We start from the raw sequence: 26919 nt of genomic DNA, 5'->3' as shown, positions 1-26919 counted from the left end.
TCTCTCTTAATTCTTTTACAACAGCAAATGCATCAATGTTTATGTGCGGTCTGAAAAATGTGCGCGGTCTGACAAATCTATTGCGCGGCCACTTTGACTGGCCTGCGCGGCCGCGCACGGGCGCAGCTTAAAGGGAACATTGGCCAGAACGCGACAGAATGGTTTCCGCCATTGGGCCAACGGATGGATTTTTCCCTTACAGCAGTGATACACAACAAAAACAACAACATCTAAGATATTACAGTTGTCTTTTTGTTTCATGTTGAATACAACAAATGAAAGTGGCATATGAGTAATGACAGGATAGCTGTTGTAAAAAGGATAGATTTATTTAGAATTGTCACATAATAATTTGCAAAGAGTAATCTTTTGACAATGAACCATCATTCAAAGGCAGAAATCAATCAATATATATACTGCATATATACACACACGACACAGACACAATACTAACATCAAGTAAAGGAAATATGATACATTCAAGGTGTAAAAAAGACCAAAATGACCAATGAAACTACGTTCAGGTTTCTCAGTTTCAGGTCGGGATCTAAATGGTTGTTGGAATGATGTTTTTTTACCGACAAAATGTTTTATTTACAGCAAAGAAATTGGGCATTTAGCAACTATGATTAAAACTAAAGCAGAGCAAGCAATCAGTTCAGTTGGGTTTGATATCAATCAATGTCTATTTACCAGTAAAACCCAGATAACTATCTTTACATGACTTAGGGTGGTGGTTCTGAGAAAATTATCTTCTTAAACTAGTTGTAAAGAAGCAAGGTCGATACCAGTGTGTATGTTTCTGGCTTAAAGTCAACATGAAATGCGGTTGGACAGATTGTTATACAGTATTGTAAGTTATACAGGATTTCATACAAATATGAAAAGCACGGCTTGATTTTATTTATCAAATTGAATTTGAATTGTGGATGATCTTTATTCCTAAGTTGTTTGGTGATATTGGTGTAATCTATAATATATTAAATGACTGCATTAACTACTGATAAAGGCTGTATTTCGATTGCTTGAATACCCAATAAACTGAAATTTTATTTCAGAAAGTTACTTTTATTGACTGATAACAAAGCCTTTTTCTTTATAATAGCGTGCATAGATGAATTGAGTCCTTGAGCAAGTATTCAGAAAGTGTGAATTGTGATTTCATGTTGACTTCAATGCTAATGCTTTTTTTCTAGAATATAGACATTTGCATTGCCTACGTAAATGAGGCCTGTTTGAAACGTAAACCGGAAATAAATTGCATTCAAAAATAAATGCCCATCTTTTTTTGTTGATTGCTAAAGAAAACTTTAGATTCAGTCAACAGAAACATTCTTTGGAAAGGACATTGACAAAATATGATCAGCAGTTTAAATTACAGCTCAGATGGTTTTCGCTACATATAAAGTGCTTATGTTTTGATTTTCCCTTTTGATTTTTTTTAGCAGTATTGGACAAACAGCCCATTACTTAACCGTTACAAGCCCTCCAGTACAGACTTTCTGAGCGTACGAGATGGAAAGACAGAGGAATGGCACTTGATGATGTCATCCCACACCTGACATGGGCTTGACAATATTAATGATGAAGAGTGACTCGGAGGGAAAAGGGAGAAGCTGCGACAAATCCGAGCCCGGAATGATGAAAATGAACTTTTCGGTTTCCTAGCCCTTTCTCTGGGATGGAGCCAGGGACGTGTCCTGGTGTGCTTGTCCGGTGAAGGTAGGCCCAGCCCGTCATGTTTCTAACTCTGACCCGGCCAATGGAATGACAAACACTGTGATGTCATCGCCTGAGCCAAGTCTTTCATTGGGTAGTCGCCAACCTCGCTCTTTGAGAACTCCACGCGACCGCATCAGAAGATCTTGTGCTGCTAGTGTATACCTTTATAAATATAAACAAAGAAGGGTTGTGGTGATGGCAAACTTTATACTGACATCTACTGGTTAAACTACAGAAACACACCAAGTCAGCCAATTCTCTAAATCAGGGTTTTCCCCGGGTCTAGCAGTGTAGCACTTTAATGCGGTTGTGGCTAGAAGGGATACAGCAACAGCCAAAATGAGCACTGTCTTTATTCTAATCCTATCCCCGAACCTAATCCTAAACCCAACATTTCATGGGATTTAGGCTGTAGCTGTATCCCATTTAGCCAACTATTAATCCTACCCAAAACCCAATATTAGGTCGTAGCTGTATCCCATCTAGCCAAATCCCTTTTAAAGGGATAGTTCACCCAAAAATGAAAATTCTGTCATTTACTCCTTTTAAATTTTTTTCTTTTCTTACAAACCTTTGTATATTTCTTTGTTCTGATGAACACAAAGGAAGATATTTTGAATAATGTATGCAACCAAACTGATCAGAGGCCCCATTGACATAGTAGAAATAAAAGAATACTATGGGAGGCCTTTGATCAGTTTGGTTGCATACATTCCCTTAAATTATCTTTCTGTGTTTATCAGAAGAAATTAAAACATTTATACAGGTTTGTAACAACATGATAGTGAGTAAATTATGACAGAATTTTCATTTTTGGTAAACAAAGCTTTTACAGACTCAATTCAGGTCTTCAAGATGGTGAATTAAATCAGTTGTTTTTCATCCAACATTAAAAAAAGTTTCTCTAAAATTCTTTAAAAATGTGGTGTGGTTACAGTCATATATCATTTATGTATCTAAACAATTGTATGTGTACCTCAACGGGTCGTTGGGCTCACGACCTGACAGAAAAGTTGTTATAGCATCTGCAACATCTCTATCAGTCGTGACGTCCCACAGTCCATCACTGCCCATGACCAAGACATCATCAGGCCCGTGTTTGTGCTCGGAGATATTGTACACCTTCACCTAAACCAGACATCGGAAAAAAGCCACATTTATTTCCAGTTTTGAAGAAAACAGGTGGACTCCACTATACTGCTGTGCAAAGGCAAAACTTTTTGTATAGAAAAAAAGTTTATTATATGCATTTTTATTTATTATATTGATGCAACATATGTTTAGTGTTCTGAGTTATCTCTACCAAAATAATAAATATAAATAATTAATAAAATAATAACAAATACAAGTGACAAAATAGCTTAAGTATTTATGGACCAGTTCAGTGAATTAAAGAAAAATGAATTTGTAAATTTGTCTGTAAAATCCAGCTAAAGTCTCATAATCTAATTGTGAGATGAGGAGCATCAAAGTTTGATGAAAATTTTAACAAGGTTTATATTTTCACAGAATCTTCTTTGGATTATGTAGGATGATTTTATGTAGAAAACAGTAAATCACAAAAAAAAAAAAGACTTTAGCTGGGCTTTCACAGGCAGGGTCACATATTTTTATTTTACAAATACTGTATGAACTCACCTCTGGGCAGCAGGACAGGAAGGGTTTAATATGAATGTTCGAGTTATAAACTTTCAGGTCATGATCCCCTAAACCACGAGTTACACCGATAGTGGCCATGACTCTAGCCTGAAAAACACACAAACACATTGTGACAGGCGTGCCTTTAGAGCAAATATGTTATCTTACATTCATGCAATCTTTATTAACGCCGACATTCTGCCCATGTCTTTAACATTCCTGCTTGGTACACTTCACTATAAATAGTGATAAAAACTGTGTGAAATTGGCAGCTTTGACACTATAAAAAATAAGACACAACGTTCAATTACCTTTTTCCCTTCTCCATATATCAGAGGAAACTTCAAATCATCTTCCACAATTGTCTTATATGCCCTTAAAAGAGAAAAGACGATTGTTTAAGACCATGAAATAAAAGTAACTGTGAGGTTTCTTAAAGGGTTAAAACGTAAATACTTTACTTATACAATCCATTAATAGAAACACAATTTTTTATTAATTTAAAGGGATAGTTCACCCAAAAATGACATTTCTGTCAACATTTCTTCACTTTCATGTTGTTACAAACCTGTATAAATTTCTTTGGTCTGATGAACACAAAGGAAAATATTTTGAGAAATGTCTGTAACCAAACCTAGTGGCTGCTGGTGACTGCTCTTCCAAGGGGCATGAATTCAAAATAAGTGTTCGGAGTGCCATGCATGTAGCTCGTGTTTTCAAAATATGGGTTTGTTGCATCATGTGAACCATGTGCATCACGTGTCTTGTCAAAATAAGTGCCTGCTGCACAAGCGTCGAAACGATTTATGATAAAAGAGACGCTCACGTACACAAAATACTTGCAAGACACTAACTTAACAGTAAACTCTGATTACGCATGAGATTATGTGAGTATCTGGCAAACGCGAGCGTCTTTTTTATCATAAACCCTTTAGACGAGTGTGCAGCAGGCTCGTATTTTGACATGAAACATGATGCACATAGATTCACTTGACACGCCGAACACATTTTTGAAATGACAAAGCACACACGACGGGCTACATACATGTTGTGACAGCCTTCGCATCGTACGTGCGCCCTCAAAAAATAAGTCACCAGCCACCACTGACCAAACCATTCATGAGCCCCATTCACTTCCATAGTGGTAATAAAGAATACTATGAAAGTGAATGGTGCTCATGATCGGTTTGGTTACAAACACCAAAATATCTTCCTTAATCAGAACAAAGAAATTTATACAGGTTTGTAACAACATGAGAGTGAGGAAATGATGACAGAATTTTTTATTTTTTGGATGAACTATCCCTTTAAAAATCCCAACATGTAATACTCATTGTAACCTATGGAGGCCGCCATTACGTTTCACGCATAGGGCATTCTGGGTCAATAACGTGTAATGTTTGCTGTGAAATATTAGTACAGTTTAATATATGTATACTTTATGTTACTCTCAGGTTCATATTGAAAGGGCTAAATAGATGTTGATGTTCTTGTATTTTTAACTCATTCCCCGCCAGCCTTTTTTTGAAAAGTTGCCCGCCAGCTTTTTTGTGATTTACACAAAAGTTTCACAATAATTTTCTTCTAAAAATATATAGACATACAAATATATCAAATGAAAGAACAGACCCGCTGCTTTCAAACAAACAATAAACAAACAAAACGGGAAAAAAACGTTTCATCCTATCTATATTTTTTTCTCCGCTTATAAACTCTTAAATATGGTTTTTTTTTATATTAGCAAAAAGCTGAAATAATTGCATTTTTGTGAAGGATTTTTGTTAGAGATCAGATTCAGAACGATGATCAAAACATACACAGAGTTTAAAATTAGTAAAAAAAATTTGCTTCAGTTTTTTCATAAATTTCATAAATAAGTTTGCCATCTAGTGGATAATCGCGGTATTACAGATTACCATAAAAACGCATCACAAACAAGTTTTTTTTCATGCAAAGGTAATTTGTCAATGGCGTGGGAAGAGTTAATGGCATGCAAATGTCAAGACAAGATACCGGCACCTAATCTCGGTGTGCATTTATAACTCATCTTTTGTTTCACATTATTTTATAATCTACTGACTGAAGACTTGTTTACCATGTTTAACTCGCTGTACCGTTAATACTATAGAACTGGTTATGATTGCAACGTTTTGATGTATTGCAATGTGAACAACATGGCACCCTCCGAGTGGAAAGTGGAAAGATTTTTATTTTAGTTTATTAAAACTATTTGTACCGTTTTTAATTTTTACATTTATTTAGCCAATCCAAGTGTTAATTTATTAAGCCACACATGTGTTTATAGTCTGGGTACCCTTTAAAAGTGATAATGCATGCTTTAATAGAATAATTTTATAGATATTTCTGTGCAATATTTACCAGCCAGTCATCGTGTGGTCTCTAAACAGCATCTTCTTGCCGAGCTCCTTGTGTTGAATGCGTCTTGGGAACTCGATATGTGTAAACTCATTCCCAAGCAGCTCAGGCTTAAGGAATCCCTAGACCGGCACAAAAGCATTAGAAGTATAACAACTAAAGATGTATAATAATTACAGAGCAGCCTAAAGGATGACCAGGAAGTATTTTGAAACTGTAAACAGACTCCGTCTGTAAAGTTGCAGTAACTCACCAGGTACTGCAGCCGTTGTCTTTCACTTTCAGGTGTGAATTCATTGGACATGGGGATTACCTCATTATTACGGACAATTATGGCTCTGTGGGAAAACAATAATGTAATTAAGTTGATTTACAAGAACTTAAACAGGTGTTGTACAAATTAATAACTAATGTAAATGCCTGCTTTGAATTGCTTGTGGTTGGTGCAAGTGTAATTATTTTCTCATTTATTTGTAAAATCATCTGTTACTTTTGTCTGTAATGGTTATGTAATTTGCTCAACATTATTGCAGAACTTACTGCTATAATATTTATCTATTAAGATTTTAGTCGATGATTTTAATCTTTGACATGAACTTACTCAGTCAATAAACTTATAAAAATATCAAGGTTATATTTCACACAATGTTCTTTGGGTGTTTTGTTTAGGTAGAAAAGGGTAAATCACAAAAAATGACTTTAGCTGGGTTATCATAAATTATCCAATTTGTAATTTTATTATATTACATTGTTAATATAACATGTAAAGCATTTGAATGTATTTGCTATTTCCTACCTGCTGTCACCTGCATTTGCTACATATAGTTTTCCCAAAAGGTGAATTGCAACCAAAGCACAACAGCCCCCAGAAATGTTGTAAGACTCTTTCTCCTTTTCTATCAGGTCATCCTGCAAAATTAAATGACATGTTTATATTTACATACACAATATATACTATTCACAATTAATTTTACTTCATAATGTGACCTGTGTGTGAATTTTGCCCTTGAGCAAGGAACCAGCTTTACAAAAAAAAACACAATGTCGCACCACCAAAACCAGTATGTCCTGGTTTAATACTTTGTGGAGGCTAATCCCATGGCTCTTACCATTTGTTTGAAAGCAGTCTCTATGATCCCCATCACCAGACTCTCCACACTGATATCCTTCTCCATGTGAAACCGGGGTTCATCCGGTAGTCCATCTTGCTCCTCTCCGTCCAGACAGGCGCCTTTCTTTGCCTCCGCCTGGAAGGGGCTGCCATTCTTGGCCAGGCAGATCGGGGGCAGGCTGTTCTGGTTTTCAAGAAGATGGGCGACATCGCAAAGTCGATCGCGGATGATACGCTGGAGAAGTTTGGAGGCCGTGAGAGCCGCACCGGAGCCGGCGTGTCCATCGAAAACACCCCAGAAGTGCATGGGAATGCCTGTGGTGTCCTGCAAGCGAAGAGTAAAACATTTTAAATTTTGTCTTATGTAATGAAATTGCAAAAACAGGATTTTCAAAACTGGATGAACAAATTTTCCTGTCACTGATGTAGATGTTAAAGGATTAGTCAATTTACCCACCACCATGTCATCCAAAATGTTGATGTCTTTCTTTGTTCAGTCGAGAAGAAATTATGTTTTTTGAGGAAAACATTCCAGAATTTTTTTAATTTTAATGGACTTTAATGGACCCCAACACTTATTAGTTTTAATGCAGTTTAAAACTCTACTAAAAGGACTCTAAATGATCTCAAACGAGGCATTAGGGTCTTATCTAGCGAAACGAATGTCATTTTTGGAAAGAAAAAAAAATGCACTTTTAAACCACAACTTCTCGTCCATCTCCGGTCCTGTGATGCACCAGCACAACCTCACATAATATGTCATCACGTCAAGAGGTCACGGATGACGTATGCGAAACTACGCCCAGGGTTTACAAGTGTGGAGAAAGAGGAGCGCTCCAACGTTGTTGTATGTCGAAAGATACTAATTCATGTCTTTGTGTCAGTTTATTGTTCAAAATGGTCCGCAAATGTGCGTTTCACATATGTAAAACGTAACCTTTCGACGTCATAACGAATTACGTGAGGTCGCGCTGACTCGTCACACAGCGGGAGGAAGAAGATAAGCTGTGTCTTAAAAGTTCATATTTTTAATTTTTCTTGCCAAAAAAGACAATCGTTTCGCTAGATAAGACCCTTAAGCCTCGTTTGAGATCATTTAGAGTCCTTTGAAACTGCAATTTTAAACGGCATTAAAACTATTAAGTGTTGGGGTCCATTAAAGTCAATTAAAATGAGAAAAATCCTGGAATGTTTTCCTCAAAAAACATAATTTCTTCTCGACTGAACAAAGAAAGACATCAACATTTTGGATGACATTATGGTGAGTAAATTATCTGGATTTTTTTTTTTTTTTAAGAAAATGGACTAATCCTTTAACATGCTGGCAAAAAAAGGTATTTCAGAAACCTATGTGATGTTTACATTCATGTATCTGGCAGACACTTGATCCTATATAGGATGCACTAACACATGTTATAAGCCAGGGGTTTTCAAACTGGGGTCCGGGGGTCTTAATTGTCTTTGCCTAGCCAATTTTTTATGTTTGTAAACAATTTACTGTATTTATTATAATATCACAATTAGTATTTATCTAACACCGTCTAAATGTTTCTTTATATATATTAATATAAATATATATATTTTGGAAATATTGTGTGAAAAAAAACCCTGTTATAAGTCACAATAAACATGTCAAGCCTTTTCAAAACCACCGGGTGGCATCTGGACTCTGTCTACGTTCCTTTAAAGGTGGGGCAAATAGATACTATTAAATCTCAATTTCCTGTTGACAAGATTATCTAAGAAGGTTTACACGCTCACAACCGTGAGTCTCAATGGAAACCTTGTGGCAAAAAAACCCATTTGTGGTTAAATCCTTGATCTCTTCAGGATTGCCATTCGGTTTGTATACAGTACATCTCTCCTGTTAGCCCAGTCTCTCGTAAAGGGCAATGACAACACGGCAGATGATCACGTGATGTAATTGATTTAGATAAGCTGGGAAAGGTTTTACATGGGGGAAGGACATGTGATGTAAGCAGGAGGAAAGGTTATCATCCTGGTTAAAAGCCTCTATTGAGTAAATACTGCTGAAGATCTACTATAACTTTCTGAGCTACTCCAAAATAAAACACTGAGATTGTAGAGAAGCCGTACAAGGACCACGCTATTGTGACTTCTATTACAGACTTGCATAGAGTAACTGTGTATGTGTTGAGATTAAAATGAGCAGCCTAGATGCTTAGTTATTAATCTTAAAATATATTAAGATTTAAAAAAGACACCTACTAGAGTTTTAAAAGAGATTTCAATAATATCTTACAACATTAAAACCAAAAAATCAACTACATTCATTTAATAGTTAGTAGATTATTTTATGCTGCTCTTGAAACTTGGCATCCTCAGGTCACTCTTTGGTTTCATTGCATGTGAAAGATGCAGCATTTATGTCTTTCAACCATTACTTAAACTGTTTTAAAATTCTTTCCACCAGCCGTTGAACCTCACCCACAGGATTGTTGGATATCATATTAGACACTGACGGATGCATCTTTGCTACCCTCAAAAACCAATCAGATCTCAGTAAACAAGATTAATGCCGTGTACTGCTTGCACAGGCAGTGTTTTCCAACATGTAATGCTCTCTGAGACATTTTAATCAATCAAACTTGAACAGCTTTGGAATATGAGTTTAGTTTTGGTGTAAGGGCCAGGCTATGAGATGAGAAAGGGTCATCGAGCACTCATTCTGTGAAGCAAATACAAACTCTCATTTCGAAGGTCACGCTTTGATTTGACATTTTACACACGTTCACAACGGAAACAAAAAGCAACGTTCAAAAAGTTTCACTTCAACATGTTTACTAACACACAGACCTTTAAAAAAGTTAGTTTGTACGGGTCAAACTTTATTTATACCAATCGATCTCTATAACCTTTGGACGTTCAAAGCCACAAAACACGCCAGATGGATTTAGATCACTGCTGTTGACATTTCTGTCTACAATTTGTTCTCTATTAGTGTATTACAGTGAGAAGTGCTCGGTATGCTGACTGTGCTTATTGTAACTTTCATAATAAGCTTAAAAAAAAAAAAAACGTTTTTTTTTTTTTTTGTTCTAAAATTAAGTGCAAATAGGGAAACTTCACTTTTTTTTGAAACTCATTTTCCAGCTCCCCTAGAGTTAAACATTTGATTTGTACAGTTTTGGAATCCATTCAGCTGATCTCCGGGTCTGGCGGTACCACTTTTAGCATAGCTTAGCATAATCCATTGAATCTGATTAGACTATTAGCATTGCGCTTAAAAATGAACAAAGAGTTGCGATATTTTTTTCATTTTAAAACGAAAATAGTCTCCTTGGTAACTTTCAATAGCAGGGGACTATTTTCGGGCACTGCGTAATATCATTGCGCCTGCTGCAGCCATGTTACGTCAGCAAAGTCCTTGATTATTACGCCAAAACGAGAGTATAGTTCCTAGCCATACCGGCCTAGAAAATCGCAACTTTTAATTTTCCGTCGGTCTTAGTACACAATGTAACTACAGAAGAGTCAAGTTTTAAATAGGAAAAATTTTGATACTCTTTGGTCATTTTTAAACGCGATGCTAATGGTATAATCGGATTAAAGTGATTGTGCTAAGCTATGCTAAAAGTGGTAGCGCCAGACCCGGAGATCGGCTGAATGGATTCCAAAACTGTAAAAATCAAATGTTTAACTCTAGGGGAGCTGGAAACTGAGCATATTTTCCAAAAAAGTGGAGTGTTTATTTAAAGAAAAAATGAAAATATATGTATTTAAAACTTTATAAACTACAATAACTTGCTTCCAGTAGCACCCAATGTGCATTTACCAGAGAATAGCGTAGGGTACGATGTGTAAGAACTGGTAAGAATAGATTCTCACGAGAACTGTGAGTTGTTTTAGTTACAGATTTAGGGATATTTCCCTATAGGCTAATCTTCTTTTATATCGAAATCCTCCACCATATTCTTAAAAATCCTTGATTTAGACTTTTTATACATCACTGGTCTTTGTTTTGTTGTCTCCTCTCTAGTCACTACGCATTGCATGCTATATCCTACGCAAATATTTTCTGGTAATGCGCATTGGCTGTTACCAGAAGCTAGGTATACTAGTTTTATATTATAAGTTTTACATTTATTAACAACCTGGAGCCGTGTGGATTACTTCTGTAAAGGATGGGTGAACTTTTTTTGGCTTGCCCCTGTTTTCTACCATTAAAAAGCTTGAAAGAGCCAGAACATTTACTAAAATAACTCAAATTGTGTTCATCTGAAAGATGATGGACATTTGTCTCTCGGATGGCTTGAGAAGGCGAGTAAATCATGGGGTAATTTTCATTATTCACCGGAGTATCGCTTTAAATTCTAATTATATCTGGATTTACTAGATTTAAAATGAATGTGCTCCCAGGATAGATGTCTGAGTCGAGCACAATTGGATCTCAGGGGTCAGGGAGGTCAGCCTTCCCTCAACAAACTAAATCTTTTATAATCTTATTCGAGACCAGTTTTACTCACTTCAATTGGTCCACAACAATTCTATTAAACGGCAGATTATACGACCACATGGCTATGTTAGTACTGTGAGTAATGATGAAGAAAGAAGCATTCTGCTAAAGGAGATTTAAGATAAAGTTATGACAATACAATGGCTGTTACAAGCAATACTGTGCCCTGATCCAAAATATTTACAATGAGCACTATTCGGAAGAGATTAGTTTTCCAAACGACATTTGAGTTTCAACGTGTTCCTACCAAAGTAGCCTATGTGTTTTATATATCTGGCTGCTTAAAATAAACCCATAGAAATAATTTTTTTTTTATTAATTAACATTACCATTTCAGAGTGGACAATAATATGTCCTCCTGTAAAACGAATCCCGTCCAAATAGGGCTTTAAAGAAGACATATCATGAAATTCTGACTTTTACCATGTTTAAGTGCTACAATTGGGTCCCTGGTGCTTCTTTCAACCAAGAAAATGTGAAAAAAAGCAACCCAGTAACTTAGTTTTGGTAAACCATTCTCTGCAAGCATGCATTGGTCATTGAAATTTGGCTCCCCTTGTGATGTCAGAAGGGGATAATACCGCCCCTTAATCTGCACTATCCAACCACTGCACTGCCATTTAGTGCAGAGATTAGCTCATTTGCATTTAAAAGGACACACCCAAATCGACACATTTTTGCTCACACCTACAAAGTGTCAATTTTAACATAAATAAAATTTCACATGTACTCTGGGGACACCAAAGATTTATTTGACATCTTAATAATACAGTCTTGTGAAATGTCCGCTTTAATAAATGTTGGTGCAAAACTCATCCACCACCATCTGTGATATCTTGAATGGTACCTTACCTACTGCATAGTAACTAAAAAGTACTTCATTTGCTGTGGTCACACTAGACTTTTAACATGCAAAATATCTGCACAGACCCCTGTGTATATAGGCAGCAACCAGATAACATGTTTTTTGTTCACATGGATTCAGACGTACTTGCACATTGTACAACATTACACATTGTAGTAATTACGCAATCCTGTTTTTTCAGTTTTTCTTCCTGAAAATATCATGATGTGACTGACGTATCCGGTCACACGTCTTTACAGTAAGTGATACAAATTCGCAGGTCATAAATTAACCAAACATCACTAAAATTTGGAACACGCTGAATTGCAAAAAAATGTTACACAAGATTGCATTTTTTGGTCTGCTACATGCTTAAAAACTACTATTATGGTGACGAGTTTAAAACCACTCAAATGTTTTACAAAATGTAAAAATCTAACACACAATATAGCTTCTAGGTCTAAAATTGTCATTTTTATGACAATTTACTGGTGTGTTTGCATAATTTTAATTATAAATGTTTATAAATGCCAGTGACTAGCAACGGCGGAGCAACACAAACTCATTCATTTCTAAGTAATCTTGGCGATTTCCGGCGACACGAGCGACAGCGATCGTTGGTGACACGGAAGTGGACGCGTCCAACTATGCAAGAATGAAAGTTGAAAACAGTTCAACTTTCGGGTGTTACAACCAATGAGAGTGAAGCAGTAGAGTACAAATAATCCATCATTTATCATTTACTGAAAGTGCGGTTAATCGTTTGTTTCATCGGATAAACATGCGTTGTCGCGGTTAAGCGTCTGGGTGGAACTTTACTTCTGGTCTCTGTTTGTTTAATGGTGTGGCTAGTGGCTAAACTGAACTCTGGAACAAATACCTCGTCGAATATAACAAATGTTTTGGTTTCCTGAAGACGAGGGGAGATGGCGAGCATGGATCACCACTATGTAGAGGAAGGGTTTGCAGCCGATCTGTACTTAAGATTGTATACATTTATAAAGTACACATTTTACACAGTAACGTTAGCTCAGTGTAGTTATTGATACACTTTAGCTATGATTTGAACTAAGGTAATCTACTTGTTGTTTATTTTTTACTCGTTATCAGAAATAAACTACTCTTAACTCTTTCACCGCCAGCGTTTTTTAAAAAAGTTGCCAGCCAGCGCCAGCGTTTTTCATGATTTTCACCAAAGTTTAATGCCTTCCAGAAAATGTTCTTCTTTAAATATATAAACATAAAATATACCAAATGAAAGAACAGACCCTCTGCTTTCAAACAAAACAAAACTGTTTCATCCTAACTTCAGTGGTTCTTTTGAAATCAGCTTTTGAATATGGGTAGGTTTCTGCAAATTCACCACATTTTGAGCAAAAAGCAGAGATAATTCCATTTTTGTGACGGACTTTTCATAGAGATCCCATTCAGAGCGATCTTTAAAACAGACACGGACATGCAGCAACTTGCCATAGGGCAATACTTCCGGGTTTAAAAAGTTGCGAAAGGCCGCCACCTGGTGGATAATAGCGGTATTGCGGAAAGACAGAAAAACTCGTCATTGGCAGGGAAGCATTTTCTCTTGATTGACGAGATATCTCGTCAATGGCGCGAAAGAGTTAAATGACTCCGATCTTATTGAAACTTTATGGAGTTTACCGGAAGTTCCGCGAAAGCCGTTTGTTTATGTTGTTACTGCTGAAACCGTCATATAAGGAGAACCAGAATTAGAAATATGCCTCCTAATGACCACATTGAAAAAAACGCTGACGTGTGCATGAACAGTAAGAGAGACGAGCACAATTTTATAACAATGTTTTTGCGTTCCAATGTAGAAACAAAGTCTTGTATTTTGAAACGGCATGATTGCAAGTAAGTGACAGTAATTTTATATTCCATTAACCCATTAACTGCCTCATGTGTTTACTTACCCCACTGTCCTCCAGTAACATTGAACAACGCTGCTGTTTACTGCTCAACTTTTTCACATAGAGCAGCTCACAGGCAGCCTGGTCCTCATTCAGCATGCTCTTACCAGCGTTTATCACCCTGAGAGAGAGAGAGAGAGAGAGAGAGAGAGAGAGAGAGAGAGAGAGAGAGAGAGAGAGAGAGAGAGAGAGACAGAGAGACAGTGAGAGAGAGAGAGAGAGAGAGAGAGAGAGAGAGAGAGAGAGAGAGAGAGAGAGAGAGAGAGAGATACAGAGTTTTATGTCCTTTGAGATTTTATGATTTATCAGCAAACTCAGTCATATAATTATGAAACTGCACACAGTAACCACAGCAGTGTTTGGTTTTCATTTGGGAGCTTCTTTGTATAAAATGATTGTATAGATTGAATTTGCATTTTATCTTAAAAAAAGTCTCATTAACATTATGAAAGCTTTAAATATTAAAGAAAAATGGAAGAGATAAGTAGAATTTTCCTGCATGGCGCAATAATCTGACCCATCCAAATAGATGTGATCTTGCCTTATAAACCTGATCCATGTATGAAAGCATGCAGTGAGAGATTAATGGATTTAATTCTCCAGTGTATGATGTCAGAGGAGGGGCACTATTCACTTCTATGCACTTTCACTATACACGGTCTCAAATTGTGCTTTATATTCTGCAATATATTTTATTGTATTTACTCTAGATGCACCGTACACAAATTTATAATAAGAAAAAAGGCCTACTACTGAAGAAGCATCAGAAATCCATATTTAAAATTCACAATTGTCCATCAGGTTAAAGAAATAATTCACAGGAAAATAAAAAGTAGCTCATATTTTTTGCTTTTCGTTCTTTTGTGGTTACTTACATACCGACATGGAGCCCCCATGTTTCCGTTTTTGATCTAGATGTGTTTTTTGATTCAAACAAGGCTTATCGTTTGGTAAATAATCTCAAAATACAAATGTTTTTCCTCTCATAAAGTATCGTTTCAATGAAAAAGACATAAATTAACCCTTGTGCATTGTTCCAATTCACTACCCTTTCGAGTTGTTAGTGGCCAAAAATGTATCAGATGAATGTATCAGATGGATACTTTTTTAAAATATTTTTGCATACATCTATTAATCAACCTCAGTACTGATCAAAACTACCAAATGTTTACAAAATTTCATGATTTTAACTCAATTAATTGCCAAGTTCATAAGTGATGTAACTGATTTGCGGGGGAAAAAACACAAAATGACTGATTTCCAATATAAAAAGTGATTGTGGACTGGATTTTTTTCACCTTTTTCACAGTCTTGGGCATGCCAAAGATTAGTAAAAACATTTGCTTTGATGCATTTTTAGTTTTTGTGCAGCATCAGATTTTATTTTTTTCTCCCTTTCTCGTTTGTGGCCATTTTTGCCCCATTGACTTCCTTTATAACAACGTTTTTTTGATTGCAAAGCCATGACACCTTATTATCATGCATTCTTGATTTTTGGTAGTTTTTTTTCTTTTGCAAAGAGGTCAATTTTGTCATTTTTACAGTAGATCCCCATCTGGCACAATTAATCCTAGTAGGCCTGTGCAAAAAACAGAGCTTAATTTCTGGTTTGTACATTGAGTTATATAACTGTGCGGAGAGGTTTGGCAGCCAGGCAAGAATTCAAGGACCTGTAGATAACATTGTATACACTAATTTTACACAGTAATGTTAGCTCAGTGTAAAAGTTGATACGGTTTAGTTATGATATAGACAAGGGTAATTTATCTAAAGGAAGACATATACACTAGGATGGAATTAAGTTGAATTAATTGGAGTCATTTTTATTTTTCGGTGAACTATTCCTTTAAGAACACAGCCATTCTTAATTCTTAGCTGAATATCATTTGTAGTTTGATGGCAGTCTAACATGAAGCCATTATTTCCCAAATCTGAATTATAGCCCTTCTCTTCCTAATCTCCAGTGAGCAGAAAGATGCTTGAAGGCCTCAGTGATGATGACCCATCAGATCCGATGAGATGTTTATGAATCGGTAGGCGTTTCTTTGTGAGCATTTCTTCTCATTTTATTAAAATGCGTACTTGAATGAGTCATTCAAACATTTATGAGACTAGGGGCGGTTTTCCTAGACTAGTCCTAGACTAAAATTAATGTAAAAGATGTCCAAACTCAAAACAACTTACACTGACATATCTTAAAATACATCAGTGCCCTTTTTTGCCTCAAAATGCACACAAGTAATGTTCGTAGTAAGGCATGTTTGTTAAAACTAGTTATATTTCTTAATTATACTAAGGCCTTGGTTTAAGCTAATCCCTGTACGGGAAACCAGCCTTATGAGTTTACCACATGGTTATTATTTATGCATAATTATACATAACACATGCAAAACTTTATTTTTAGATATAAGTTGATTAGTTATATATAATATGCTGTGGTTTTACTTTGCGAATCAGCTGACAAAGGCCAACTGTAAGCTTTTCAAAAGAGGAAGCGTCGCCTTGTAGCAAGTTCCTTTATCTGAAGTCACAAATATGATTTCTTTACAACTAAGACTGTTTCTTCCTCATTAGGTTTTAAAACACATAAGACTTTCTTAAATGAAAGAATGAAATGAACTTCAGAAACGAAGCACATTAATTTGTCTACCCAGAGTATTAATAAATAGGACAACCATAGATCATGCGACTAAACTAGTGTAACATTGTTTATAGCCAATACCAAAAACAGCAACGTGCCACAAAAACAAGAATAACAACACAACTAGCAACCTATAAACATCGAATAGGATGCTGAAGCAGGATGGGTGTGCACTAGACAGTACATTAGAAATGAGAACAGCATCAGGTTTCAAGTCATTGATCTGACACTCTAGGAAACACAGTTATTGTCTCATTACGGGACATGCAAGGTTTTCCAGACAAATAGGAAATAAACAATGTTTTATGTTAAAATTGCCTGTTTCAATGTATAAAATGAATTGCTTTTCATTTCAGATGATGCCCTTCATTCTAGAAAATGCACTTTCAAATTGGTCTCAAGGAAAAAATTAGTCGCCAGTGTGTGTGCCCAAAAATATCCTGTAATTATACAAATCCATCTTTTCTTCTTTGTGTAATCTCTTTTAAACCGCAACACTCCCACAAAACAGGCTGTGGGGATCCCCTATCAATGTGATGTCACATTGATTACGCCCCACCCTTTTAAAGAACCACACACAAAAACAGACCGTTTTTCATTGCAGCCACAAATGGACATGTTCAACAACATATAATGAAAGATCTGTTTGAGCTGAAACTACTTTTATATTGCTGAAAACACCTACGTTAGTGGCCCTTTAATAGAAGAGACAACCTGATCTCACCAGAAATTTTCGTATTTTACAAGTTGGCTAATTCGTATGAACTGTACGAAGTGAATCATACAAAAATGTACGATTATTAGAATAAAAGCCCCTAACGTCACCCCTAAACCCAGCATCATAGGTGAGAAAGCCAATTGTACGAATACGTATGAATTTGATCGTACGAATTATAGCCACCTAGTAAATTACGTATGATTGCGTGTTGAAAGAAAATAATAAAATTGTTCGAAAAGTTTAATAGCATAGCAATATAATGTAAAAATAATCATGAAATGCCAAACATGTGTTGCTTTTTCTGTTACAATGACGGCCAAGACCTTTCAACACCAAAACAGATCACAGACCGAAACATAATCTATTTTCATAATCTGGTTCTGACGCCCTAACAGGAAATGACTTCCAAAATCAAATATCCTTCCTCAAACATCAATGTACAACGACAATTACATTTCGCAAGTGATCTGGAGCCATGCATTGTATAAATGTTTGTCGTTTTATCTCAGCATCGTGGGCCAGGATTGCTGCAACACACGGTAACCTGAAAAACCTGATGAGCAATTCTGCACCTCCACCCACTGCGCTTAAGAATAGAAAGTAAATGTGTTGCGTTGCATGACAGTGATTTAGTCGGTCGTCTTGTATGATAAGAAAGTGGTAAAAATTGTGCATATATGGTAAGATGATAGAAACAGTAGTGATCGTCCAAAATCCTCTCCAAATATTATCCCGTCTGATGCATTGTCTGCGTGCAAAATGCCAAGGGATATAATTCACTTGCAATTGCATTATCTGACAGAGATTCAGCTGTTGTGTCGTGGTACTTGCTGTTTGACTTTGCCAGCTTGGCAGCACCATGTTCATAAAAAGCCAATCTGACCGATTCACAGTGGATGAGTCAGCATTGCATTATAGAGAGCGTGTGTGTTTAATGGAGTTTAAAGGATAAATGTACAGTATTGTCATCTACAAATATACAGCCCAGTATCAGTTCAATTACACAATTTTATACTCTGTCATAGTTAAGTGCGCAGGATAAAATGGTTGTGAAAACAATACTGTGTGACATAACTGTATTGTTTTGCAGTACACTAATATAAACCTATTAAACAGTACTATTGTACTACCATGTACCATGGTATTATGTAAAATACTCTTTATATAGTATGCTTTAGCACTCAGATTTAAGGAAAAGTTCCCCCTCAAAAACAGGGTTGCCAAATCTGCAGTTTTCTTGTAGAATTGAGTTACTCTTAAAAATGCAGCTACTTTTCATTATCGTGGTTTGAAGGTAAAAGGATTTTGTTCATCAGCATGATGATTTTATTCATAAAAACAGTGTATACAGTAATTGTGTTATGCATAAAAGTGCATGTAAAATGTATTTTATGTATGGGAGAGGCACATTTTGATGTTTGGGCTGGGTTCATTGGGCTAATTTTGATTGGTTAAACTTGTTTTGTTACGCAACCATATCACAAAAGTATCTCCATGTAACCTAATTGCCTAAAGTAACCTAAAATATTTAAACATTTTTAACTTACATTTTTTAAAAAGTTTATAAAATGAAATTTTACTAATTAAAGTAGATATTTAAGTAGAGCAGCTTTCACTTTTTACAGTGTGTAATGCTTTTTATTTTTGCTATTAAAGCTATTTTACTATTATAACTTCAAACTTGCATTAAAGCCACAATATGTAATTTTCACAGCTAGAGGTCGCTAAACAACAACGGCGGCTGCAGCTTGCTGTCACTGTTAAAGGGATAGTTCGGCCAAAAATGATATTAAACCCATGATTTACTCACCCCCAAGCTGTCCGAGTTGCATATGTCCATCGTTTTTCAGACAAACACATTTTCGGATATTTTAGAAAATGTTTTAGATCTTTCAGTTGATTAAATGTAATGTTACGGGGTCCACACATAGTCCACGACCTTCAAGTCCAAAAAAAGTGCGTCCATCCTTCACAAATTAAATCCAAACGGCTCCAGAATGATAAACAAAGGTCTTCTGAGGGTAATCCGCGCGGTGTTGTTGTAGAAATAGCCATATTTAAAACTTTATTAACGAAAATAAATAGCTTCCGGTAGCGCCGCCATCTTAGACTCCTCTGTATTCAGGAGAGAGTATTAGCGTAGTGTACGCACTTTTCTTAGTGACGTATGACAATTTCGGAGGGCGAGGGCACAGAGCAGCCGCAGAGTAGCCTCCGTAGGCTGCATAAGCTCTCATCCTGAATGCGGACGCGACTAAGATGGCGGCGCTACCAGAAGGTAGTTATTTACGTTAATAAAATTTAAAATAGCTTGGGGGTGAGTAAACCATGGGTTTAATATAATTTTTGGCCGAACTATCCCTTTAAAGAGCGTGGAATGATGGGAGTTGTAGTCTTCACCTTTACTGTCGATAGGATTGATCCGACAGGACTCACAAATCATGTTCATGAATAATTTTTAACCCATACATTATAATGTAAGCCCCACAGTGTGGCTTGATAGAAGCCAGCACAAAGCGGCGTGCTAGACGTTACTACTTCTGCATACTTTCACATGCAGCACTGCACAGATTGATCCAAATGACATGACTTGAAACTATTGCGAGAGTACTGCTTTCGAATTACACTCGTGATACTTTCATTTCACATGCCGATTGGTCTGCCCAATGCAATACGAAGTAAAAATCCACCTACGGTTTTGATGGCAGCGGAAGCAGAAACTGAGAATAACCGGGACATAAAGACAATGTCACCATCGAAACAAAAGGCGAATATTTTCAATATTTGCAAAAAAGAAAAACAAACAAATGGGAATTAAGTGCGTTTCCATCAAATTGTTCAGTCAAAGTCTGTATATTTATGCGGGGGCCACATTTTTTCAAATACGCCACACTTTCTCCGCATAAATGGCAGATTTCCGTGTGCAAAATATGCGGGGCATGCATGATTTCATAATCCCCACATTTTTGCACCAAAAAGTCACATATATCTTAATAGAAAGTTGAAAAATGTTGCATTTACTTCACACAGGAGCAGCTATGTCCCCTGTTGCCATGGAAACGCATCACATGGGTTTAATGTTTGCTACATCAGAATTTATTCCATCACCCATTACTCGCATTTACTCTTTTTCACATAAGTAAAAAAGCACCTCAAGTGAGCATCATTTTTGCAAATTAAGGTTTTTTTATTCAAAATTTGGCATTTCCATCACTCATTTCTTATGCAATACTTCAAAATGCGCATAAAATCTGTGATGGAAACCCAGCTTGACAAGTGGTCATAAGAACAGGGGTGCAACTCCCCAAACATTTGGGATAATGTAGGTACGCATGTGAAAACACTTTGATAGTCGTTTTAATTAAAAAATCTTACATATTGTGCCTTTAAAGGGACACTCCACTTTTTTTTGAAAATATGCTAATTTTCCAGCTCCCCTAGAGTTAAACATTTGATTTTTATCATTTTTGGAATCCATTCAGCTGATCTCCGGGTCTGGCACTACCACTTTTAGCATAGCTTTGCATAATCCATTGAGTCTGATTAGACCGTTAGCTAGGGTGACCATGCGTGCCATTCTTCCCGGACGCATCCCGTCCAGAATTTTGTGTTCGTCTTCCGGAAGTCGTATTTGTCGACCGCATACGTCATAGAGGATTATTATTATTATTATTACAGAAAAGCAGCCGTTACATTTTAAGGTAAGAATGAAACTACGATTGTATAACTTATGTTTTTAACTGAATGGCGTATGAGGTCAACAAATACGACTTCCGGAAGACGCACCGAAATCCTGGACGGGATGCGTCTGGGAAGAATGGCACATATGGTCACCCTACCGTTAGCATTGCGCTATAAAATAACCAAAGAGTTTGGATATTTTTCCTATTTAAAACTTGATTCTTCTGTAGTTACATCGTGTACTAAAATTAAAAGTTGTGATTTTCTAGGCAGATATGGCTAATAAAATTGCAACTTTTTTTTTCGTCGGTCTTAGTACACAATGTAACTACAGAAGAGTCAAGTTTAAAATAGGAAAAGTATCGAAACTCTTTGCTTATTTTTTAGCGCAATGCTAATGGTCTAATCAGATTCTAATGGATTGTGCTAAGCTATGCTAAAAGTGCTAGCGCCAGACCCGGAGATCAGCTGAATGGATTCCAATACGGTAAGAATGAAATGTTTAACTCTAGGGGAGCTGGAAAATTTTTATATTTTCAAAAAAAAGTGGAATCTCCCTTTAATACTGTAAGTGGTTAAATATTTGGAAAACTGTTAAAGGCTGTATCACTTACAACATTAGTCTAAAATTATGCCTAAATAATTATTTGTCCATTGGTTAACAATATTTTAGGTTTATAGCACAGTCTAGGTGAAATAAACAAAAAAAGCTAAAATAATGCACAAATCCAATCAGGACGAAAGTAAACAGGATCCATTTTGATGCCCATAAATAAGGACTATCCATATGAGCAAAATGTGCATCATCATATGTATCCGTTTGCTAAAGCAGTCAGCCACAAGCTCTGTTTGCACAAAATAATGCTCAGAATGCACTCTGCCATTACACCCCCACAAAGTTTTTCTTCCTGTGCTGTAGTTAATAATACATGAAATAACCAAAGGGCTAACTGGGCTAATTTCACTTTTGCCCAGGGCCACTTCTGTCTCCCTTCCTCAAACCCTTCCTATCTTTTATCAAGCACATACAAACAAAACACACACAGTGACAGCTGCTGGGCCCAAGGTTTCAGGGCGAACTTATAAATAGAGCTTTCCAAAACCTCCAGGGTCATAAATTCATTCATTTGTGGGTGTGATTTCAAATCATATTTGTTGTTTAGATTTTGGGCACTGCGTGCAACTCAGACTCAGGCCTTGTTCTTCCTGCGGCAGACCATGTCTGATGAAAGCTAGAAAATTCCCTTTTTAGTTTCTAACCACAAGTGGAAAAGCCTTGCACAAGATGTGTTCTTGCATTTAAAACAGCTCAATGCAACAAATGAAGCATAACGCTGGAGTCTGCATCTTAAAAAGGGAAATTTTGAAGTTTATTCCACATCAAAGCATAAATCTGTGTAATATGGCCTAAAATGTTTCATTTTGCTCTTTTCGTATTCTGGTTTCATAATGCAATTTATATTTAGTCTGCATTGGGTGCCAGCTAACCATTGCACCCACTGAAGATCCCATGGAAAACCTGTCTGAAAGTTCTGGTTGGGCAAAAAGTGGGCATGCATGAGTCTGTGGCACAAATGGTAACGCTTATCATACACATATACTGACAAAAATGTACACGTTGAATGCACTGTAAGTTGCTTTACATCCACATTTGGGCATTTAGCAGATTCTTTTATTCAAAGCGACTTACAAAAAAGAAAAACAGAGCGCTTCGCTAGGCTTTGAATGCTTGTGTCTGCCAAATGCGTAAATGTAAAATGTTAATGTCTTGTTCTAGCGCTGTCCTGCACTATGGTGACTTTTATACCAAATCTAGGTGCGTAACCTGCCCTATGCCGCATGTCTATGTTTACATCATATCCTGTAAAGGGTTTACTACGTCATCGTTGCTTTAATAAGGCATTCCAGCTGACTCAAGAGCACTCTGTCTCAACCAGGGATCCTCCAGGGTCCAATGAGACCTTAAAATAATTTAAGATAAGAAAAAACGCATTTAAAAAGCCAAAAAGCAATATTCTAGTTATGAAATATTGGGGTTTGAGGGGTTTCAAATATTTTTGTGGACAATGGGGGGCACTAAAGTCAAAAAGGTTAAGATCCACAGGATGATGATGAGCCGTTTGCCCTTGACTAGGAGTGACATGCAACATTCTTCGCCAATGACGTCACTGCAACCGCATCGTTTTCAATCAACAATCACGCGCACGTTAAAGACAAACACAACTCACTCGGCGTATCCCGTCCTCCACGGCAGTCTGCTGTCTCGTTTGAGCATGATCACCGGTCTGGACGCGTGCTCGGTGGAGTACTGCAGCAGCTCCTGCGTCAGGTCCAGAAAGTCGGGTCTGCCGTACGGGAAGCGCGGCGGTAACGCGTCCGTGCCGTCGTTCTGCGCGGCTCCGTGCTGCTGGTGATGATGGTGGCCGTGCGGGATGATGCCGCCCACCAGCGAGGACATGGCGTTCTTAACTTTGCTTATCATTGCAATGAAATACTATGCGACATCTATAGCGGCGGAAATGTTAACGACACGAACGCGCAAAAGCGGAGCGGTGGCGCGATGCAGGAAGCGATCGCGTTGACCCCATGTGACGGTGTTTTCCTCATCGACAAAATCCTTTCAACGCAGACTGTGTATCATCACCCGACAGACAGGCTTTAATACGGAGGTTGAGCCGCTCATCCGCCTATAGATGGGCTGCGTGCTGTATGACACTGTCAGTCGACCAGCTAGTCTACGTACAGCGCACTATCGAGGGAGGGTGGATTGTGAACGGAGGCTGATGCTGCAACGCCGGTGCCACACACAGTGACTGTGATGCTACTGCATCTGCATCTGTTCCAATAAGGACCAATTCAGTTATAGGCTAAATAGAATAATTTTTTTTTGCATTTAGCATATTTTTCTTTTATGCAACACAATGTGTGATAATGTTTCTCATTTAATAATGTACACTTTTGAATATAAATGTGCTATAAAGGGTTCTTCAGAACAATGCCATCAAAGAACCATTTTAGAGTAACCAATAAACCTTTTAGTAATTTTTTTATTAATCGTAAAAAAAATCCTCTCTGAAGAACCTTTTGTGCAACAGAAAGATTTTGTGGATTTTCTTTACAGAACCAACCTAGAACTTTTTAGTAATGTTTATTTTTTTATGCAAATAGCAATCACGATCTTAAAAATAAAAGTGCTACAAAAGGTTCTTCAAAGCCATAGCAAAAATATAGAAAAAATCCACTTTTGGCTCTCCGAAGAACCATTTATTATAAAGGTCCACTGTGTAGATTTTTAGTGGCCTCTAGTGGTGAGACTGTGAACTGCAACCAACGGCTCAGTCCAGAGATCCCACCTCCCTTTCGAAACACATATGCTGCGTCCGAAATGCCTACTTTCATACTTTATAGTATGCGAAAAGCAGGCGAGGCGAGTAGTATGTCAGAATACATAGTATTTCAAAAACAGTATGCGAAAAGTACACAAATGACCTATACTTCTGGTTAGATTTTGAAGTGTGCATACGACGGACACTTCGCTATCCCATGATGCCCCAGGAGCGGAGTTATCCAACGAAGAAGAAGAGGCGTCATCATATAAGGAAATGGCGGAAAGCGGTGATGCGGCTGTATTCGTGCTGGTATGACATGACGTGATGATGATGTATGTCACTTGATGTATTAACATGGCGGATGTAGTACGTCCGAATCGCATTCATACTACCAGCATTCATACTATACAGTACCTACTGTTTTAACAGTCAGGTATCTCATTCAGTACTGTACAGTATGTGGTTTCGGACGTAACCATAGAGAAGCTATGGTACCCGCCACAGGACAAACACGTCATCGTCTGAGAAAACATAGTGACGAAGCGCAGTTTGTCCGTTTAGGGATATTGTAGAAACATGGCGGCGCAAAATGTTGACTTGCATGTTAGGCGATTCGCGGTGTATGTATAAAAACAGTTCATTCTAAGGTAATAAAAACAATACACCACTTTATACACCACTGATAATATAGTTATGTATATATTGTATATATCCTTTTAAAAGTTACACCATGCACCTTTAAAATAATAATTTCTTTCTTAACTTATAGTCCCTTTTCCACTACAAAGGAAAGCTAAAAGTTGAAAGCTTCTGACAGTTCGGTGAACAAATGTGTCTGCTCATAACAAAAACTGCATTACAAAAAATACAAACATTAGACATGATGGATCTGTGTTAAAATAATGAAAAAAGAAATTATAGAAACCATTAAAAATTACATTTAATTACATTTTTTTCTAGGTCGAGAGATGCTTGTGATTATCTAAATGCAAAAAAGTATCCCTAAAAATGTATAAGTAATCCCATAAAATATTAAATAAGAATTTAAAACGCAAATGATATTTAAAAGGTACAACCTGCTGTATAATGCCTTACAATATAGTGGATGAGGAATGGAGCTGTCAGACTCTAAATGGAAAAAATGATAGTCCATAATCATTGTGCACTATATTTCAGCCTTATAAATTCACAAATTGCCTATAGCTACATTAGAAACAGTCTGAAATTTAAAGGATTATTTTCTAAAACCTTTCTATATCTTAAATCTCATTTACACCTGCACCTGGGGTTTTATGTGCCTTGTACTCGATCAATGACTTTTACACAGTTTTTGAATGACATGAGTTATTAGACTTACTCGGAAAAAAAAATCAATGTGGATATTAAAGGAATGCACCACCATTTTTCAATATTTTACTATGTTTTTACCTCAGCTTAGACAAATTAATACATACCCATCTTTTTCAGTGCATGCACTTAATCTTTGTACAGCATGTCGTGAATGTGTTAGCATTTAGCCTAGCCCCATTCATTCCTTAGGATCCAAACAGGGATGAATTAAGAAGCCACCAAACAGTTCCATGTTTTCCCTATTTAAAAACTGTTACATGAGTAGTTACACGAGTAAGTATGGTGGCACAAAATAAAATGTGGCGATTTTTTTAAGTGGATAAAAAATGAGAACTATATTGTATGGCGGAAGAGCACTTAGTTTGCAGAACTTTGACCTTAGCGTGCATTAACATCATCACTCCCTGACTACTCCCCCTCTCGCTCAAACATAAAAAATCACCATGTTTTATTTTGTGCCACCATACTTGTAACAGTCTTTAAATAGGGAAAACATGGAAGTGTTTTGGTGGCTTCTAAATTCATCCCTGTTTGGATCCCAAGGAATGAATGGGGCTAGGCTAAATGTTAACACATTCACGACGCGCTGTACAAAGATTAAGTGCACGCATTTTAAAAAGATAGGTATGTATTAATTTATCTAAGCTGAGGTAAGAACAGAGTAAAATATTGAAAAACAGTGGTGTTTTCCTTTAAATGCGACACACCTATTAACATAAAAAATTAAAGGTGTGTGTTGGCACAAACTCTCTGAGTGGGTGTTGTCTTAATATGTATTAATCCCCATCAGTTGTCTCTTAAAAAAAGATGATGTGCCAATAATTGCTTTTGAAAGCACATTTTTACATTTATATATAAAATCAAGAAAGGAAAATACAAAATCAATGATGTCTTGAACATAACATTTCACACACTCAAATCTTTATTTTAATAGGAGCCTTAAACACATATTATTTTATATAATGACACGTCTAACACTTTACCATCAATGTTTGTCAGGGTTTAGCCACACTGGTTCTCTTTCATTTCATGCTCTAAACACGATGGTGGCTAAAGTGACTTGTGGCATGAACCACAGACTTCCTGTCTGCATGAAGCTTCCAG

The 26919-nt window shown here is 36.8% G+C and overlaps 1 protein-coding gene across 1 annotated transcript; it reads right to left on the bottom strand.

Annotated features, from left to right (window-relative positions):
- Positions 1–310: 310 nt before the first annotated feature.
- ppm1j (protein phosphatase, Mg2+/Mn2+ dependent, 1J) lies at positions 311–24373 on the bottom strand. The gene is made up of 10 exons (XM_065279680.2): positions 23365–24373; positions 14100–14217; positions 6846–7172; positions 6533–6645; positions 5990–6074; positions 5740–5858; positions 3672–3735; positions 3361–3468; positions 2699–2850; positions 311–1884 (listed from the first exon to the last, which is right to left on the bottom strand). Exons 1-10 carry the CDS (start codon positions 23616–23618, stop codon positions 1737–1739), a joined length of 1488 nt encoding a protein of 495 aa, XP_065135752.2. The 5' UTR covers positions 23619–24373; the 3' UTR covers positions 311–1736.
- Positions 24374–26919: the final 2546 nt, after the last annotated feature.

The sequence above is a fragment of the Paramisgurnus dabryanus genome, chromosome 7 (assembly GCF_030506205.2).
Source record: "Paramisgurnus dabryanus chromosome 7, PD_genome_1.1, whole genome shotgun sequence".
In the NCBI taxonomy this organism is placed as follows: domain Eukaryota; kingdom Metazoa; phylum Chordata; class Actinopteri; order Cypriniformes; family Cobitidae; genus Paramisgurnus; species Paramisgurnus dabryanus.
This window is presented reverse-complemented; position numbering and strand designations above follow the sequence as displayed.